The sequence below is a fragment of the Zalophus californianus genome, chromosome 3, assembly GCF_009762305.2.
Source record: "Zalophus californianus isolate mZalCal1 chromosome 3, mZalCal1.pri.v2, whole genome shotgun sequence".
NCBI lineage: Eukaryota > Metazoa > Chordata > Mammalia > Carnivora > Otariidae > Zalophus > Zalophus californianus.
The window spans coordinates 193,225,713-193,246,751 of NC_045597.1; the positions used below are offsets into that span (position 1 = coordinate 193,225,713).

A 21,039-nucleotide genomic window follows, 5' to 3' on the forward strand; every position below is an offset into this window, starting at 1 on the left:
CCTCTCCAACACAGCTGGGCTAGGATGGTCTCTGCAGCCGTCTGGGACACACAGTCTCCAGGCTCCAGCACTGGCTTGTCACCTGCCAGGCACTGCCGTTCCCTCACATCCAGGACACCCCCAGCCCTTCCGAGAACCAGGGCTGGACCAGCCAGAGAGGCTGACCTGTGCCCCTCACCTGCTCGTGTGGACCAGTTCCACCTACCCTTCCACACTGCCAGGAGAAACAATGTCGTACAAAGTGCTCCAGAAAGCTGGGACCAAATCACAGAAAGATGTCAGAGCAGACAGTTTGATTGTTCCCAGTGAAAATCTGCTTCCCATGTCTCCAGTTCCCCCAACACCTTCTCAAGCTTTCTAAAAACTCTTTCTGTCTACCAGTTCCGAAGAAAGAAATCAGTTCATCCTGCCTTGCTCCCTTTCCCCGATCCTGTCTGTGAGACTATGCTGAAGCAGCCGGCCTCGTGGGGGTGCACGCGGGGGCCTCGATGAAGAGCGCCTCCCTTGCCCAGCCACACGGACACCACAGGGGTTCAGGCAAAGCCAGCACTTGGCCCCCACAGCTCTTCAAACACAAAAGAACAGCGAGCAGGTATGTATTCTACACGTCAGACCATGGTGGGGAGATGGGGCCTTAAGAATCAGCCAGTCAACCCCTGGTTTGGGTTAAATCAACATGAACGTGAACATGAGAAGCATGAAGAACTCTGCACACGCCGTTCAACTCTGAAGGAAGAATTTCTGCTACATGCACGCGCACTGTTAACAGGTGTGAACGGGTTAGAAAGGGTTCTTCATAACAGCATCTAGGAAACCTCAGTGAGCTGACAGCAGACCCCATGGAATTCTCTGGAACTGCAACAGCATTTCACAGATCCCACTGAACCAACAAGTTCAATGAGAAACACGGTTATAATAAATGTCCAGTTTCTACAAAGGATTTCCTAGGAAAATTCGTATACATTTTGAAAGGAATAAACTTTGGCCACGAATGCAAACAAATCACAATAGAATCTTCAGCTCTTAAAATGAAAAGTTTCCTCTTGGCTTTAGCCCTCAACAAAGGAGCAACCTTCTAAAACACGGCCTAAGAGTTTAACATTTTTAAAAGTGAACAAGCTGCCACCAACCTCAAAAGTTCCCCAGGAAATGTTCACCAAGGACAAGGAATCCTCACCTCGGACAGGGGGCACTGAGAAAAGGAGCTCCTCTGGGCTGTGGAAGGTAGTTCTGTGCAGAAAACACGCCCCCACTAGAGACAACTACATACTTAACATCACGATGCTTAAACCAACCTTCCATACTTCTTTACAAATGCTATTTGAAATGGAACAATTAGGTATAAGACAACTATGTATTTTATTTTAAAAATCGTATCACTTTTCAACAAGCCTCACCTACTACCGTTCAACGAGAAACGGTATCAGCAAAAGTGAGGAAATGGTGGTAACGTGGCACGTTGTCTTCATGTTAAAATCTCCAAAGCTGTGAAGCCGCACTGCAGCATGGAATGTTCCAGTTCTAAGTCAGGATCATCACATTCAAGGGACAGCAGCAGGAACACTGGGCAGAGGAGGGGGTGATAAGGACCAAGGGTGACAGGGAGCCTGAAGTCCAACAGGACAAAGGCCACCCTAGAACGTCTGGGTTTACGACCCTAAGAGATGACCCGAGCCACAAATCCAATGCAGCCCTCCTGGGGAGCAGCCGCCCCGGTGGCCGCCCTGCATGGGTTGCTCGCCTCAGGACCAGGATCCCATCAGCCGGCGCGCTCGATCTGCGAGAGGCAGAATTTATCTTTTCTATTTGTGTTCTAGAAAGGGGAATGAAGGGAGGGACCAATATGGAACTAACATAAGGCTTCTTTTCATCATCAGCGGCTTATCACTCCTTAAAGGACAATATGCCCAATATCTTACTGATTAAGTGGCTACAAGCAAACCAATTTAAAAACACAAAGCCAGATAGGCTTCTAAAAGTTTGATTTTTAGATTTGAATTTTTCTTAATCATTATTTTCCTAAAATTGACTACTTTTTATCATGTTCTCATGAAATAAGCAAATAAAAGGCTCTTAAGTGGAAGTAAAATGAAAAGTTTCAACTCAAGTCTCCCAAATTAACCAGGTCTGCCAGTCACCCAGTCAGCCTTCCAGCCCCAGTCTCCAAGCACTGGCACAGAGAAGCTCAGAATAAGTCCAGAGATACACTCAAGTCACATCGCCAGTGGCACCAAAGCCAAGTTCAACCACGGCAAAACCACGCTCATTTAAACTAACGTAACAGACACAAAGCGTGTGTCCCAGGAGAAGGCAGGAGACTCAGGCCCACAACCCTTTCTCGGTACCTGCAGGGTCTTGGAACCAAGGAAATTAGGACCATGTCACCCCTCCTACCCCAGAGCCCGTACCCCATGCCCCTCTCTCTACTCCTAGTCTCCTATCTCCACCACACCAACCGCTCACCTCCAGGCCCCTGGGCGCAGCCCCCGGTGCCTGACCTGGCCAGGTGAGCTCCCGCCCTGCTTTCCGACCTGGCTTCCCTGTCCCGACCGACCTCACGCATCCTTTCCGGGAGGGGAGGGGGGGCCCATGCCCCCGCCCACCTCCTCTCACCACACGAACCACACTACACAGCCTAGAAGCTCCATGCAAGTCAGCTGGATCACCTCCTGACCCAGCCCAGTGCACCCAATGTCCGCCGGCACAGGGCACATGCCCCTCAAGGGCAGGGGACCAATTCTGGTTCCAGGCTGGCCTCCAACGAGCTGCCTGACATGAAGCTAAGCACCCAGCAGCAGTAAATACCAGTTTCCTCATCCACAAAACAGGAACCATGGTGTGCTAGCTCGCTTCACAGGGTCATCCTGCAGCACAAATGGGACAGGTGCAGAGCACGACTCAGAACGAACATGCTGTTCACTCTGGCGTCCTAAGAGCACGGCACGTCTTGACTGGGAGAAACCAACATGGATTTGTCACTATTGTAAGTGTTAAACGTCTACAGTTAAGCAGAGCGCAGCCCGGTGTCTGGAGGTGGCCGCACATCTGCACACCTGTCCGCGCCGGACCTGCCCCCGCCACCAGGCACTTCAATGACGGCCTTCTGTTTCACGGCCGGGCTGAGCTCAATGGCTCCTAATCATTCTCGCACTGGGTTTTCTATGTCAAATACATACCACGAGTTCATTCTTAAATTTCAATATCATTAATCATCCAACATTCAGCATCTCAGAACTCAGAAATTTGCATTTCTACAATGGTGGCTTTGAAAAAAAGGACATAAATGCAAATGTTCCACATACTGTATAAGAATTTTCAGAGAATTACCAAAACAAACCATCAATGCTCCATTGACAGTGAATTTCCCGAGCTCTTCATAACGACTGAGTATTCGTGATTTTTAAAAGACAAAACACAATTTGAGGATTAAAAAAAAGAAGAAAAAAAGAGTAGGTTGAAAAAGAAGTCGTTATGTCTCCATCGTTCCCAGAACAAACCTTGACTGATTGAGATCCCAGATAATGATAGCATGGGGGACCGGGGATGGTGGCGGTTCAAGAGCTGCAAATGTTCTCGTGCGTTCTGAGAACGCCTGGCGGACCGCCGCTGCAGACGGGAGCTGCACCGGGGTCTCCGGAAAGCCTTCCTGTAGAAGGCAGGCAAGTGCGAGAGGCACGAGTGTCTCACCTCCCAACCTCAGCTGGAACCACTGAGGCAATTCCTGCATTCGGCCGGGCATTGGGAACTGGTCTAGTACTCCCCCCGCCCCCCCCCCCAGCCCGTGTCCTCAGGCTCAATCTTCCTGCCCCTGCCCAGAATTCCCCTCTCCCCCAGTCCATCAGCCACTTCCCAGAAGATCCAGAAGCAGCTCTCCTCCAGCTGTCACCGGCTGCCCCATCTTCCGGCAGCTAAGAACCCAGGTTCTGTCCCCTCACCTAAGCTGCGGGACTCCCGCCCGGCCAGCTAGGCCTGCTGGCTGCACAGCACCCCTCCTAACAGCACCCCTCCTAACACCCCTGCCCAGACCTCGTGCAAGGCCACTCCTGGCTCCCCAGTTCTCCATCTGCTGCTTGTGGCCCAGGCCCTTGCTCAGGGTCCACGGCCTGCCTGCCACCAGCAGCTCCAAGCCAATGTCTTCCCTGTGGTAATGACATGTCCTCAAAATTCATTTCCTCCCCTTAAAACTTTGGAATATTCCTGAGGCATTCAATCATTGCAAAGCGTGATTTAAATGACATACAAATGTTCCTTTCTGAGATAATTTCTATGTTAAAACATAACAACCTTGGCAGCCAAAGTGGCTGAAACAAACAGACTCAGGATCAAACAGAGGAGGAGCAGAGCGTGCAGATGAAGGAAGCCCAGAGCCCCAGCTCAGACCAGCCGGAGGCACAGCCTTGTCCTGGGAGATTTTCAGGATTCAAACTTTACGACGGTTTGAAGAAATCAGACTATTTCGAAACTCACTAATCACTAAGTTATGGTTAACATAGACTTTTTAGCTGCTTTTGTGTGGATGGGGTATTTCACACTGAACAAAATATTAAGAAATTAAAGAATGGTCCAAATTGAAACACTGATCTTAAATACACAACTTTTCCTCAAAATAGTTCTCCTGCTTTTAACTCAACACCATAGACGCTCTCACAAAGATACAGGGAGAGATAGGACAGTTCAGTGACTCCACTCCAGGCCGGCTCAACCGGTTTTCTAGCAAGAGCATGGTTTGGGAGACCACACACGAGTCCTAGAGACTCCACTGTGTGCTCCCTGGGATTTACAAGGAGGGCAGAGGAAGAAGGGAGCCTTTGCTTGTCCTGCTAGGAGGTCCGCAGGCATGTCCGTCCTCCAGCAGTCTTGTGCCGGGGACTCACCGCCGAAGCAGAAGCCCTGGGTCCCAATAAGCCCATCCTGACTGTTTCGGCACATCCCAGCAGGGAAAGGTTTAGAGCACTGGGTTAGGGAAGAAGCCTAATATTTCAGTACCTACTCTCATTCTTCTATCAAAGAGGAGTTCTTGTAGGCCGGATTACCCAGGCCTTTCCCCAGGCTGCTCACATCATTAGGAATAGTTATTCAGAGCAATAAAACCCCAACAGCTAACAGTTTTACGTCAGAGAACCAGGGCCTGGCTCTGGCAAAGTTCAGAAAGCACAGCAATAAAATCATAATGCATACCTCACCCAACACCAGAGGGAGTTTTAAAGAAAAACACGGAAGAGAAAAATTATACACATCAAACAAAAAGGTCATTTTATCATCTGGGCAAAGCCAACTTAGCACTGCCAAGCATGAGGAGGGACCACACGAAGCGGGGCTCCCCCTGGCCTGGCGGGGTGCACTGCACGGCCACAGGGGAGCAGGGCAGAGCGGGGAGAGCCGGGAGACGGGGGAAGGCAGGCACCCAGCCAGGGACGCTGACAACTGCACAAGTGCACAGGGCTGGCACACAAACAGGACCCGTCCCCTTGGATTCAAGAAACGCGACAAAGGACACCTACAAGTTTCCCATTCAAAAGAGCAAACTGAACAACTATCACTTCCCTTCCTCCCAGAAATCCACAAAAAAATGACAGAAAAATACGAAAGGATTTATGGTAAAGCTAGACAATGGGAAAATGGCAGCATCAACGGACAAAAACTTGGGGGAACTTCCTAGAAAATACAAATCTCAGGGGATCAAAGTGATGGGAAACCAACCGCTAGCGAGCAGCCAGCCCCTCACCCAGTGGGCCGCAGCCTCGGGAAGGAAGGAGAGCCACAGCTCAGCCCGCCTCACAGCCTGCCACAGCCAGGAGGTGGCAACCAGGCCACTGAGGGGCCACCAAGTGGCCACCGGTGTGCCCATCTGGACAGGCTGCTCTGCGGGGAGGGTAGGTCCCTGAGGAGACCCATGGGCTAGGAGAAGGGGGAGCGCCCCGGGGGCTTCAGGCCCACCACACACCCCGACACAGGGGGCATGAAGCTTGGGTTTGCAAGGTGGCAGCAGCCCCATGCCAGTCTCCCCGCCGCTACCCTCCGGAGACCCCAACCCACTGAGAGGGACAGAGACACCGACAGAGGGGGCCAGTCGGGGGAACAACACACCTGTCAGACAGGCCCGCGACTGCAATAAACCCCAGTGGGCAAATCCTCCACATAAAAGGCAGAGGCTCTTGAAAAGACAACCTGGAAGGTTAAGGTAAGTGTGTGGGGACATGCTGATCCGCTAAGGGACTGGACTTAGAGAAGCCAAGGGCAGGACTGCTTTTAAGAGACATAATAAACTTTTGGGCAAAGAAACATTAAACGAAGAAAAATCCCATATATTCTGCTAAGAGGACTGAGCTACCGACAGATATGGTCATTAATTTTTAAGTGCAGAAAAACACACTGAAACACATAAAGCAGAAAATGGTCAGTAATGTGGAAAGAATATTGCACATTTTTGTAGAAATCGAGCACCAAACAGAGTAAAGCTACACTGACTTCCATGAGTCAGTGAAGTTAGTGTGTGCGGATAAACAACACAGAGAAGACGTGTGTAAGTACACAGTATGTGTGAAACTTCCTCACACACGAAAACAGGAACAAAAGAGCATTCTTTCTCTCCAAATGCGTGGGTGGCATGGGCCAGATTTGACTATGTTTATAGAAAACCATGCACCCCCGTGTGCACAGTGATGTAAATTCAAACAGTCATTTTCCCCTCACACCCTGACAACAACGAAATGGACCGCATCCACCCAGCGCTGGGAAAAATGGAGAAAATTCTGTATGCTCATAAACTGTAAGTGAGAAGGTAAGTTGAGACCATTTCTGGAGCAACGTTGAGAGTGGACCCGATGTTCACGTCCCCCAACCTAGCAATTCTACTTCTTGGAATTGGTCCAATGGAGATACTTGCAGAAGTGTATGTACAAAACACACATGTAACAACTGTTGGATGCCGACTGGGGGCTATTATAAATAGTGCTGCAACCACATAAACATCCATCTACAAGCTATTGAAAATAAGTGAGATTTATATACATGCCAACATCAAAAGACGCTCATAATACATTACAATGGAAAAAAACAGAGAACACAGAACCCCACATATAGAATGATCACACCCTATTCAGATGTTTACATGCATGCCCCTCTAAGTTTACCCACAGGAACAAGGCACACACCCCCAACTCGACAGCGGCAGCGTGCTCTGAGCGAGAAGGAGAGCTGGGCACCACTTGGTGTCTACTTTACACACTTTGACCCAGGCGGCTTAATTTTGCTTTATGCTTTGTATCAATCGATACATGAACAATTTAAATCAATAAAGCTTTCATATCTAAATATAACTGGGAATCCTGCTCTCTGGAGCTTCTGACAACTCTGATCAGAGCCAGAGGAAGGTGTGAGAATGTTCTGGAGCAACCCCAAAGGGAGAGACCCAGACCCTAAACTTCTGGCTCCACTCTCCCAGGCCAGGCCCAAGGCTCACTCACAGAGATGTGGGTGCCACAGGGACGCATCACCTCTGTCTGGGTGAGCCACCGCCTCCCCTCTCACGTGGATGGAGGACAGACCTGCTATCCAAGCACCCTTCAAGACCATGTTGCACTGGAAGCGGCCCCAGCTGGGCGGATAGTGCTGGCTCTGCAGGAGGCTGGTCCCATAAGGCAGGACAAGGCAGCATACCAGGCTTTAACCAGGTATCCGCACTGTGGCTTTGAAAGGGGATGAATGCATGTGCTCACGACACCCTTCTAAAGCTAAGAGCCCCACAAACATGGTTTCTAATCCATTTGGCCACTTACTAGCTCTGTGATCTTAGACACGTCACTTCTTCCCTCCAGGTCTGAGATTTTTAGGGCACTGGGAAGACCACGTGCATGCCAGGATCTTCGTGCCGTGCCTAGTACAAAGCATGACCCCATGAGCGGCTCCTGTGGCCACCGAGGCAGGTGCGGACCGGGTGCTGCCTCTCAGACTCAGCCCAGTGGCCCCATCGCAGCAGCACGCCCGCCCCACAAAGTCCCCTCAAAAGCAAAAAAACTGAACAAGGAATTAACTCTCCAAATCAGAGACAGACCTAAATGTCACCTTGCTAAGTACAAGTCTCCTCTCCTGGCCTCAGTGGAAACCACGTGCCATTTTGGCTGCATGCAAGTCCAAGCCAAAGACACAGCCCTAAGCCCCGAGATGAAGCCACGATCTACTCCGCACTGGGTGGTCACACGCTGACCGCGGCCACGCAGCGACTGTGGAGGAAGCAGTCACGCGATCTCATCTTCTAGAGGAGAGCCCTGCCGTCCACCAAGAGAACAATGGGCCTCGCCTTACCTGGATGGCTTTGGGAGCTCATTGCTAGCAGCGTTTACTCCTTGAAGCAGTTCACAATGGCTCACAACTTCCACGTAAACGACAGCTCCAAAGAGCCCCCAGGTTCCACGAACACATACGAGTACACCCACAGGGAGGGCTGGCGGGCAGCCACGAAAACTCCCAGTCTTGCTGAGCACGTCTCGCAGGCCGAGGCATCCAAGAGGCAGGCGGGGGTCTTCCGGGGCCCTCAGGAGGCGACCTGCGTGCTTAGAGAAGGAAGAGCAGCGTCAGTGAGGGGTGAGGGCTCTCGTGCACGGCAGCATCTAACTAGGGAAACAAGGTAGATGTTCACGCTGATTGATCATGGGTGGAAAAACCGTCCCGTGTGGAATCCGTCCTGCTGACACAAACCACACGGGGGCTTTGTTCGTCAACAGGTGTGAAGACACGTCACAGAGCCCGGTTCTCAGCCTCTGCACCATCACCACCAGCCATTTCAAAAGAGCCCTCAGCTCCAGCCCATTCCCACCACGCGGCCACCCGGCCCCTCGCCCAGACATCCGTACCCCACGGGGCTGCAGTCCCACAGTCCACACTCGGCTCCTGCACGTGCCGCTGCACCGTGTGTAGCCCCCTCCCCAGCCCCCGGGTTTCCATCTTCATAATTACCACTTATTTCCAGTTTCTGACTGTAAGAGTAATCCGTGCTCATCACAGTAAGTGTCTCAAGTCAACCACAATGCTGGCACCAGAGACCAGCACTTGGTAAGGTTCGGGCTTGTCTCCTGCCGTTTTTCTCTGCCCTTTGCCCGTGCACACCACCAGCTCTGCAGCTGTGTGTCCTCTTCTCTGTGCTGATATCACAGCCGGGAATGTCCCCATGTCAGTCACAACCCCCGGACACATCGCTTCCAAGGCTGCTTCCTAGTCCATGTATGGCAGAGGATGCCCACCCCTCCCCTCCTCAGGTGGCACTGTCCTCAGGACCAGGGTGGTACGTGATGCACGCCAAGCTCATCAAACCATCCCCCGAGACCAGTCTCCTCGGTGGAACACAGCCGCCCGAGACAAGCACAAGAACTCCTACCAGCAGGTGTTGGCCTCTGTGTGGCATCATGGACGAATTCTTACACACTCGCCTGTGATCTCACCATCAGAAAGTGGAAACAAACTGAGAATATGGTAACTATGGAAAATCTCCTACTGACCCTGGCTCAAGGCTCCTCTGAGGCCTCTGTCATCTCCTCCTTTAAGGATGTGACAGATTCCTGTTCTTGATTAAATTATTCAAGGATCTTTTCTTTGCCTATTGCTTATACTCAGAGAACCCTAACCAGTCCATCGCAAAAAGGACTGCTCTCGGAAGGCTAGCGATTTTGGTAGTTTCCATGACACGTTATCCATAACTCTGTGATTGATATCCTCACAATTGCTGTTCTATATCTGGTTGTGTCCTTAGGAAACACAGTGACATTTATCTCAGGTTCAGACTTCCCATGCATCTCTTGGCCAGAAAGAAACACCACCATCTTGAAGACAATGTAAATGGTTTATTTTGCAAATCTCAGATGGCTCTGTACCCTTCACACACAGGTCCCAGCTTGACTGGATATAAAAGTCTGAGAACACAAACACTTCTCCTCCCTTGAAACCTTCAGACCTGGCCCCGCACTTGGCACTGAGGAAAGCCCACATCCATCTCCTTCCTAGGGGACCTCTGGGGACTGAGGCTGGATGATGCTGCTGGTGCCATTTTCTTCTGTCTGGATTCTGCGAGAATGTTTTTCGTTCATGTCAAAATCCAAAAATGTTGTCAAAAGGTGTAAGAGTCTCTTTTCCCTGACTTTGCTCTAAACATGAACCTGTAATATATACAGGTCTCTTCTCTGCTCAGGAGACCGCTCTTCACTGAGGTTTGGATTCTACGTGGGGGAACTTGCTCTGGCATCCTCAGAGAGCCCTCCCCTCTCTGGCTGGCGTCCCTGTCAGCTCGGGCCCCTCCCACCACTGGCACATCTGCTGTTTACTCTGCATCCCTGGGCATCTTCTTAAGTTACGTTCTGCACAGCACGGCTGCTGTCTTCCGTGATATCGGTTTGATTCCTTACAGCCTCACACTCCCCATTTTCAACCATTTCCCTTCAACTCATTCCTTTCCCTTTTCCGCGCAGCATAGCCCCCTTCCTCACCCGTCCACAGAGCCATGTCTTCTCCCCACCAAAGTCCTTTGAAATTTCCTTTTTCTGACTCTGACTGTGAACCACTTGCAGCGGTATATTCGTCTTCTGTGTTTCCGGGTATTTCCCTTTTCACCACATTCTGGGAGACCCCATGTGGGGATTTTCTGTTCATTCATCCTCAAATAAGAATAGCTCCAGTCCAGACCTGAGTTTTGCCAAAAGGCTGTGCGTACTTGCTCCTACCCCATCCTGTGTCCAGTGTAATGCTGGCCAAAATCTGCTTCTCAGTGAAGCTACACACACCTCTGGCAGCCGGAATGCGGGGTCCCCAGCCCAGTGCCCAGCAGGCTCTGACCTACAGCGGTCTTGCCGGACTGACATGGACTCTCCTCCCAACTGCAGATTAAACAGAAAACAGAATTTTCTGCTATGCTATGATATACGTGTTCTGGAAGAACCTTACACTCTGCAAAACTATCCTAAACATACCAGGGCTTCTGAAAAAAAGAAGAAGAAGAAGAAGAAGGTTGGAATGGACCATTCAAGACTGCAATTTAATAACCAGGACACCAGAGAAATCCATAACACCACTAATAAAAACATGGCCATTGCGTTCGTAAAAAGGACACGTAAAATTCCTAAATAAAAAGTCCTGCAAATGTAGGATTTTACCGTGGCGACAGTTTTACGAGGGAGAACAAAAGGAATAACAGAAGCCTCTGAGTTGTGGAATCCGGGACGAAATGTTATGATGGAGAAAACCGTGCGATGGAGCACTTGGCCAAAATGGGGAGGAGGCAGAGCTGAGATGGGAACACATGCATGCACACACGCACAGCATGACATTCCTCCGTGGATTACCACGCTCAGCATGAGAGTCCTTCATGTTCAAATCCTGTTCCTTGATCACAGAAAGCATCCACGTATAGAAAAACTCAAGTCTGGCTCAACTCAACTTCCGCACTATGGACACCTTCTCCCCTACTCCAGTAGCTCGTGTTATGAAAGCACGCTTTGTCCCAGGACAGAACGTATATGAAGTGGGCTCATTTCCTAGGGCTGCCATAGTACCACATCACAGAGAAGGTGGCTTAGAACAACAGAAATTTGTTGTTCACAGTTCTGGAGGCATGGAAGTTTCGTAAGTCTGCAATCAAGGTATCCGCAAGGACATCCACCCTCTGAAACCTGGAGAAAAACCCTTCCTGCCTCCTCCCAGCTTCTGGTGGTTGTTGGCAATCTCTGACACTCCTTGGCACGCTGCCTTTGCCACCACATGGCTTCTCCCTGTGTCTCCGCCTTCACACGGCCATGTTCTTCTAAGAACACCAGCCATATTGGATGAGGAGCCCAACCCACCCAGTGTGACTTCATCATAACTAATGACATCTGCAACAACCCTATGTCCAAATACAGTCACATTCTGAGGTCCTGGGGGCTAGGGCTCTAACAGATCTTCTTGGGGAGGGGAACACGACAACACAATTCAACCCCTAACACCCAGTACGCACTGCATCGTGGGCTCCTCCTGACTGTTCCCGTACCAGCCGACCCGACGCTGTAGGAACTTGAAGGTTCCAGAAAACAATGTGCCCCTCACTTCACAATCCTCTCATCAGACCCACACCATGTTCTATGCAGACCAACTCTTTCTGGACTGTCAATAGCAATGAGGAATACACCTGGAGCATAGAGACATGAGCTTGAAAAGCAACTCCATGCAACACAGGGACAGTTGCCCAGTGTCCTGGCAGGTTTGGAGGGTGATTCTACAAATCCCAGGGGACGGTGGGGAAGGAGGGTTTCCTTTGTGCTGTCAGGTGAGCCACTGACTCCACCGTTCAGCCTGGTTTCTCTGGCTTCAGCCACACTGAGTCTATCAGCAGACTCCGTATCTTTAAGTGAAACAAAAGAGGCCTTCCCAGAAACGTCCAGCCAGCATTGGTTCGCAGGACAGTGGAATGCCCAAGAGCATAGGCAGGGGAACCAAAACTGCCAGGGTCCCGGGCTCTGGGTCTGAATCTCAGATAGACATTTTAGCATGTGACCTTGAGCAAGTTCTTAACCCACAGGAATGGGAACGAAGATGGGGAAACAGCACAGTCCTAGAGGTAGGACTGAACATGGCTTGGAGAGAGGAGGTCATGCACTCTAAACCGTAAAACAAATCTTCCCCAAGCATTACACGCCCACTACATGCTGCCTACAAGGAACCCACTTAAAGTATAAAAATACAAATAGGTGAGGGACACCTGTGTGGCTCAGTCGGTGAAGCGTCTGCCTTCGGCTCAGGTCATGATGCCAGGGTCCTGGGATGGAGCCCTGCATCGGGCTCCCTGCTCAGTGGGGAGTCTGCTCTCCCTCTGACCTTCCCCCATCTCAGGCTCTCTGTCTCACAATCTCCCTCTCTCTCTCAAATAAATAAATAAAATCTTTAAAAAATCAAATGGGTTAAAGGTAAACGATGGAAAAAGATAAATTATGGAAATACTACTCAAAAGAAAGCTGTGACAGTTACATTAGTATCAGACAAAGTAAATTTTAAAGAAGGAATATCACCAGGGATGAAGGGCATTTCATAATGATAAAGAGGACATGACTGAAACGTTTACGCACCCGATAATAGAGCTTCACACACAAAGCAAAAAGTAATGAAAATGTAAGGAGAAATGGACAAATCTACAATTACAGTTGGAAACTTCAACTCTGTTCTTAGTAACTGTTAGAGCAAATAGATGGAAAAATCAGAGAGGACTGGACCACAATGGCGTTGACAGAGCACCAGCAACAAGAAAAGAACACTCATTCCTCACGTGGTTTCGGAAGTGCGCACAGAAAACCTGCCGAGACAGCCCAGCTTTGGGGCCATAAAACAAGTCTCAGTAAATTTAAAAGGAGACAAGTCAAACGTACAAAGCATGTTCTCTGATGAAACTGAAATTAAATATCAAGAACAGAAAGATAGCTGGAAAATTCCAAATAATTGGAAAGCAAATAATATACTTCATGGGTCAGAGAGGAAATTAGAGAAGAAATCAGAAGGCATTTCTGATCTCTCAAAATGGGCAGTACTTAGAGGGAGATCTGTAGCATCGAATGCCCACATTAGAAAGGGAGGTGACAACTCCATGACCTCAGGTTTCACCTTAAGAAACTATACAAAGAAGAATAAATTATACCCCAAATAAGCAGAAAAAAAAAAACAACAGTAACAAAGAGCAGAAATCAGTGAATTAGAAAAAAAAAAACAATGAAACTAAAATCTGATTCTCTGAGACAATAAAATTGACAAACCTCTAGCTGAAACGATCAGGGAAAATAGAGAAAGAAAACACAAATTAATAATATCAAGAAAGCAAGAAGGGATTAAGTACAGACCAAACAGATAGTAAATGGACAACGGAATATGACAAATAACTTTATGCCAATAAATCTGACAATTTAGATGAAAAAACAAATGCCTTAAAAGACCCAAACTACGGAGCTTACTCAAGAAGAGAGAGCCCATGATCAGTGCATCCTCATGGCTACTGGACCCCTCAGGGGAGCCTCCCTGAGCCACAGAAGGTAGGGACTGGAGCTCCAGGGGGCAGGCGTGTTAGAGCAAAGGTGCATCTTTCAGGGGTTCACGGCTGCATGCAACAGAAATGCACCTGGTAATCCAGGCAAGCGAAGGAAACTCCCAGAAGGAAATTGGGTAGCTGGACAAGAAGGTGAGCACCTGGAGACAGGAAGTGATGGACAGTGCCCAGAGGACCCTTGTCTGAGACTCCCCTTCCCAGGGGCCCACAGCTGCTGGGCAGCATGAGTCCCCGTGGCCAGGGCAAGGCAGGACACTTTGACTGGCAGCCCCACCAAAGTGAATCTAACGGGAGAGGGGTCGCTCCCCAGAGAGAAGCTGACATGCTGTTACCAGAGGAGGTGAGAGACTGGGCAGCAGATGCCACGGAGAACCACAGGGGAGCAGGGATCAGACTGTGGCTCCCCACGGCCAGACCACAGGATCCTCCCAGCTGCCCACCTGCCCATCACAGGACTCCACCGGTATGGCTCCGGCTGGTTTGTGATGGCACATCAGCTGGCCCGGCCACGAGTTTCACGAAAACCGGCAAGACACATCCGACCCTTGGCACCACTGTCCCGGCACGGGAGGGAGCGCTGGGCAGGGAGGCCTGCGCCCCACCCACCCAGCAAGGCCACAGAGTGCTGTACGGCCCTGGGCCAGCCCCTGTGACATTCCTGGGCTGGAGCAAAGCTGCATCCAGGGGCCTTCACGGGACAGACACCACGGGAAAGAGGGATCTCCAGCAGCACTTACAGACTCACACACACGAGGGGCCCTGAAGAGCCAGGCACAAGGCCCGCGAACTTCCTGTGCCTTCTGTGTCCGGGGCTCCCTCCTCTCCAGAGGCGCCCTTCCTGGGCGCCCAGAGGGCAGTCCCCACCCCTCCCACACACTGGTCCCAACGCTCTGCTGTCTGACACATACCCCTGCTTGTCTGGCCGCTGTCTGCCGCGGCCACCCCACGTTGGACGTAAGCTCGGTGACCGCAGCGCCAGCTGCCCAGCTGGCACCTGAGGATGGGGCACACAGTCAGCACGCAACAGAACCATGCTGAATGCGATGAACTTCGGAAAGTTGTCCCAAACCCACCTCAGAAATCACTTCCAAAGGGGCTGAGGTCAAAAGGCAACTGCAAGAGCACCAGCGCTCTGCCTTTCGGGGGTTCTAGAAGAGAAGTTAAGGATCACATCTGACATCAAAGGTCCGGTTACTGCAGGAGCGCGGGGGGTGGTGGGAGGCACGTGGCCTCCGTGCGGGCCGGGGGCTGAGTGAGGAGGGCAGGGCCATGGGTCACCCAGAGCCCTTCGGCCCTCAGAAAATCTAGGCTAAGTGAGGAACGGCCATAGCTTCAGGCAGGGCCTGGGACACGGCGGAGAGAATGAAGGTGTCAGGGGCCAACTATCTTATAGCTGGAAACTCAATTCTACTCCCGCAGAGAAGGCACAGCGCCTCAGTCCCACAACGAAAGCAAAACCTCTCCTCTCCAGTCTCAAGAGGAAAGCCCAGCAAAGTTGTCTGACCTGTGCAGCCATATTTCTCCCCTTTTCTTCCCGGGGCCACAGGCATCTCTTTAGATGGAAGGTTTTTTAACAACCCAATGCAATATTCACAATATAAAAACAGACTAGGAATCTACAGTTCAAATAAAATAAAATTCGAGTGCAGTGCAGTTCCTTTCACCTCGATGTAAACACCTAACGACACTTAACTAACCAATAGATTATTGCTTTTCTAAGAAAACACAGAGCACACGGTACTAAGATCTCAAAAATTACAGGAGCCAAAGGTTTCTGAAACCTCTTCATGAGGAGCAGTTGGAACTGGAATGTGTATGTCTCTAAAGTATATACTTTGGATAAAATTAAACAAACGCTGAACATATTATGATGAGACACAACTGCTTTTACGACTGCATTCTTTCCTGATTTATGACATGTATTAAAGACCACATTTGGAAGGGTGAGCAGGAGAAGAATCTGGAATTCTGACTCACAGCACCTTTAGAAAGACAGGCATGGGCACTCCACGTACTGGGCAGTCTCCGACACGGAGCACGTATTTATATAAAGACAGCTCTTTCTTTATTTTTATTTCTGCCCCATATGGAATAAAAGGAAGCAAATGCATCACTATAGCTTAAGTGTGTGCTAATATTTCCTTCACCAAATGTCTGAATCTGGGATTACCTATAGTTCTTCTCTTCTGCAGATGCCCTTAAAAATTTTAGTTGACCCAATTTCACAGAATAAGCCATAAACCTTCCAAAGAGTCAGAGTCTTAGAAACTATAAATCCTTAAGGGAACATTCTTTTAAAAATCGTATTAGGTGACCACAAAGAAATGTGGCCGTGCAGGGATGACATGTTTCCTCACTCGCCACAATCCTCTGTACCCCGTCACATGGGCAAAGAATGACCACAGTTCAAAGTCCAAGCTCCTCCCCACCTCGGCCGCAGCCCTGCCAGGCTGGTGGGAGAACAGCAAGCTGTTCGCGAGAGCAAACACAGAGCCAGGAGCCGCACAGCGCGGCGCAGCCCACAGCACCCCAATGCAGGATGGAGGACACAGACCATCAGCCTGCGCTGGGAACGAAGCCAAGACAGCCCTCTCACCACGTCCACTCAACATCAGAGACGTTAGCTAGGACAGCACGGCCAGAAGAAGTGAAGGGCACAAGGACCGGAGAGGACAAAGATACTGCATTATTTACAGACAGCATACAAAACCCCAAACAAGGCACCAGCCACTATCAACATTCCTACGTGAACTTAACAAGATCTCTGGGCACAAGGTCAACGTACAAAAATCTATTGTATTTTTACATACCAGCCAAAAAAAGAGAGAGAAAAGAAGCTTTGAAAAAAGATACCATTTACAGTAGCATCCAGTATTGGCAAATGGCCAGGTGTAGCTCTGCCCGAGGACTCGTGAGAACTTTGGACACTAAGCTGCGAAACATCAGAGATGAAATTTAAGGTCTAAACAAATGGGACAGCACACCCTGTGCCCAGACTAAGTGGTCCTCAGTGCAATCTCAGTCACCATCCACCAGAACCTGCTTGAAAACTGACAAAAGTATTGGACGTTTTACGTGGAAGTACAGAGGACCTGGAACAGGTTTTTCTTGAGGAAAAACAGACACAGAAGACTTACACTATTAAATACCAAGATGTATTATAAACCTATGTAATTAAGAGGCTAGCGGAAGAAGGGACACCGTAAGGAACAAAACATTCTAGAACGAGACCAACACAAATACAGTAACATGAGAGCTTTGCTGTTCTCCAAATCCACAGGGAGAGGGGGTCTTTCAGGGAACAGTGCTTGGGCCATGGCGATCTACATGGAAAGAGATGAGTCCAGAACTGGGAAGCACCTCGCCATGGAAACTGGCATGAGCTGGAGCACAAACTCAAGGCCAGACAAGGAGGAGGAGCCTAAAAGACAACAAAGAAAAATATCTGCAGGCAGACAAAGATTTCTTAAATCGATTTAAAAACAGTGTTTAAGAAACTGACAATAAAGGAAAGAAAATGATACATTTTACTCCATCAAAATTAAGAACTTTCACGTATCCAAAGACCAGCAGAGGAGGGAAAAGGCAACTCAGAGAGCTGGAGAAGAGAATCTGCCCAACACACACCCAACGAAGGTCTGGTGTCCGTAATATAGAAATAATTCGTATAAATTATTAAGCGAAAGGCAGACAACCCAAGTAAAGAGATGGGCAAGAGATGTGAACAGATACTTTTTTTTACAAAAGAGGATTCCTCGTGGTCAATCACCATATGAAGTGCTGGGCATCTGTAATCGCAGGGCGATGTGAATTAAAACCACAAAGGCATACTACAAGCGGCTAGAACTTAAAAGCAGTGCAGAACCAGGCGTTGGAAAGGCTGAGGAAGAACTGGAACTCTCATGCTCTCCCGTGAGGGTGTGGATGCACAGCCACCATGGGAAAGTGCTTAGTGATATGTACCAAAGCCAGCCCTTCGCAAACCTGTTCCCCAGCAAAGCCACTCCTAGGGACGCACCCAACAGAAATGCATACAGCAACAACACGGCAGCCTTAACCATGATAGCCAAAGCCTGGAAACCTCCCAAATGTCCATCAACAGTAGAATGGATAAATTGTGGGACAGCCCTATCACAGAATAGTTCGACAAGAACAAACAAATGACATGCACAACACAGAGGTATCACATGATCAACACTGGGCAAAGAGCGGACAGACATGCCAGAGAACACGCTGTGTGCCTCCACATACATGCGATCCGGAAGCAGACAGAACTAGTCTGTGCTGTTAGAGGACACAGGACATTCACCCCTGGGAGTTAAGTGGTAGGGAAGCAAACGGAAGCAGGGAAAGAGGCCTTACGGGGTGGTGGTCATGTTTTCTGTTTCCTGATCCAAGTGAAGATCAGCGAAAGAGAGGGTTTACTCTGGAAATTCACCCACCTGAACACTTTTGGCCTGGAGACAGAGGGAAAATCAGCTCCTCAAAGGCCACCTTGCATCAAAGAAAGATCCAAAATAATACCTACGTGCTGGGTCCATTCCACTTACACTATATTTGTACGATCAGCACACACACAGGAAGAATTTGCCAAACGACCCCCTCCTGAGACAGTTACACCTCCCAGAAGCGGGACAGGACTCATCCCGAGTCCATGATGACACAAACACGGGGATCCAGACTGACAGAATGGGTGCGAGTCCCAACGGGGGCCGAGGTCTGGGGATCAGACAGAAAAAACACCCACGAAATAATTGTTAATGTAAATATTTTCAATTAAATAGGTAATTTGAGTGTCATTAAAATTATTTTAAATTTTAACAAATTTTAATCAAAAAACAAACTCTTGATGGAGTGATTTTCCCAAGTCTTATTAATATGGAGAGCTTTATTAACAAGCATTATTTTCTTCAGCAAATACCCTTAATGAAATATGGGCTGTATGGTCTAGCAATTATGTTCTGTGAGAGCGTCATTTTATGATAGATGGTCACAGAGCAGAAGACTTAAGGTTTTTTCCCCACAGTTTGTGGGGACAGATTTATTTTTTAGCTTCAGAACAGGCTCGACACTTGACACCATTTCAGCGTGTTCTACGAGGAGTCACATATGAAGCGTTTCATGAAATCTGAGTAATGCAGGCTCCACTGAGCAGAGCCCAGATCCTTCCATCTACTCAGGAGGGCCACAGGCAGGCAGTGAAAGGGTAAAGGGATAAAGGCACCAGCACCACCAGGTCAATGGGGTGCTCACCCAAGTACACACTCGAACACACACGCACGTGCTCACACACACCGACACACCTGCACACACAAGCACACATGTGAGCATGCTCGTGCACACAAACACTCGTGCACACCAGCACACACGTGGGCACATAAGCACACGGACGTGCACACACACTTGCACACACAGGAACAACTGCTTGTCAGGAACAACCTAACACAGATTCTATCTACTAAAGAAAACAGCCTCCCAGCCCCCTGGATCCTTTGTCCAGATGGCTACGTCTATTTACTGATAAATAACCATATCTTAGTTTTAACATGTATAAACTCCTTGACAAAATAAACTCTTTAGATAAAGGTTCAAATGGATAAAGCACCCAGAGAAAGTAATACTTGTTTCCCTTATCTGCTAAATAAAATAACTTTAGAGGCAAAGATTCTGGGAGGCTGGCAGGGAGCCCCGAGAAAACTTGACAGATCATTCAGCATGCAGACATCCCCGGCCAGGGGCATCCCAGGCAGAGAGCTGCAACCCCCTGAAGGACAACAGGACTCGGAGCGGGGGGCACGAGGCACCCCAGGGCAAGCGACACACAGCCCTGTAACCTTTCCACAGTTCCCACCATAAACGCAAGTACACAGCACTTCACCAGCAAGAAGCCAGGAACCTGCCCTCACGGACAGTCGCGGGAGAATGAGAAATAGCTCGGTGACAGTAGGCTCCTCCGTCAGCCAGACGACTGGTCAACTCCCATCAATAAAGGTTAGACCCCTTCCTGACCCTGCTCTCAACCACAAGGAAACACTGTTTCTAAAAGTGGTTGTCAAAGAGCAGTACAAGGTCCCTGCAGGTCCCCAGGACCTCTACAGGGGGTCTGAGAGGCTCACACTGCTTCCATCGGAACACTAAGACGCTATTTGCCTTTCTCACTCTTATTCCCTCACGGGTGAACGGTGGAGTCTTCCAGAAATCACAACAGATTAAATGTTAGAGGCGGATATGAGAATCCAGCTGTCTTCTACCAAGCCAGACATTACAGAAACGGGCAAAAATGCTAAATGATGCCTTTCTTCTCACTACATTCTTTGTTTTACACAATAAACATTTTTCATAAAAAAATACATTGTCACATTGCTGTGTAAAGGGTTTAGTTTTAAATGGATATTTTTGTAATTTCTGTGTTAGTTTCTAATGTAGTAAGTATCCATAGACATTTAAACAACAGCTCTCTGGGGTCCCAACTGATTTTCAAGAACATAAAGGGATCCTGAGACCAGAGTTTGAGAACCACGGCCACGCAGATGTATCCCCAACACTTCCCCTTAGAAGACAGAGTCTGTGTCCGGGTGTAGATACAAGAGATGGGGGCCAGCAGAGGTGAAGGCACTCAGCTGGGAGGAATTCAGGGAACAGTGATAGAGGGCACGGGAGGGGATCATGCACTGACCTACGATGAAAAGCAGAACCACACCTGCTGTGTACTGCCCCCCTGGGCCCATGGAGGTGGCCTCTGCAGGGCAGACTGACCTGCTTGCTAGGTCTGGACAGGCTCGGCCAGCTGCCCCGCCGGCTTCCTTCTGGACAGAATGGGGTCCCCAAGAGGAGAGCAGGGTGAAGGGGCAGGGCCGCTGGTGCCTAAGGAAAAAGGAACATAGACATTCCACCTGTCACCAAAAGGCCGGCCTCTCCTTTACCATCTCTCACCATCTCGTTGTACATATTCCTCCCCTGCTCGATGACTCGGGGCTGTGAAAGGTCCCCAC

At 49.4% G+C, this 21,039-nt stretch overlaps 1 protein-coding gene across 2 annotated transcripts in view; it reads right to left on the reverse strand.

Annotated features, from left to right (window-relative positions):
• The window catches only part of HDAC4 (histone deacetylase 4), a 293,729-nt gene that overhangs the window by 251,265 nt on the left and 21,425 nt on the right, over positions 1–21,039 (reverse strand). For both annotated transcript variants that reach the window (XM_027588588.2, XM_027588587.2), the window contains exon 2: positions 8,305–8,552. In XM_027588588.2, coding sequence (XP_027444389.1) covers positions 8,305–8,326 — 22 coding nt within the window. In that variant the 5' untranslated portion in view covers positions 8,327–8,552. The remainder of the gene's footprint in view (positions 1–8,304; positions 8,553–21,039) is intronic.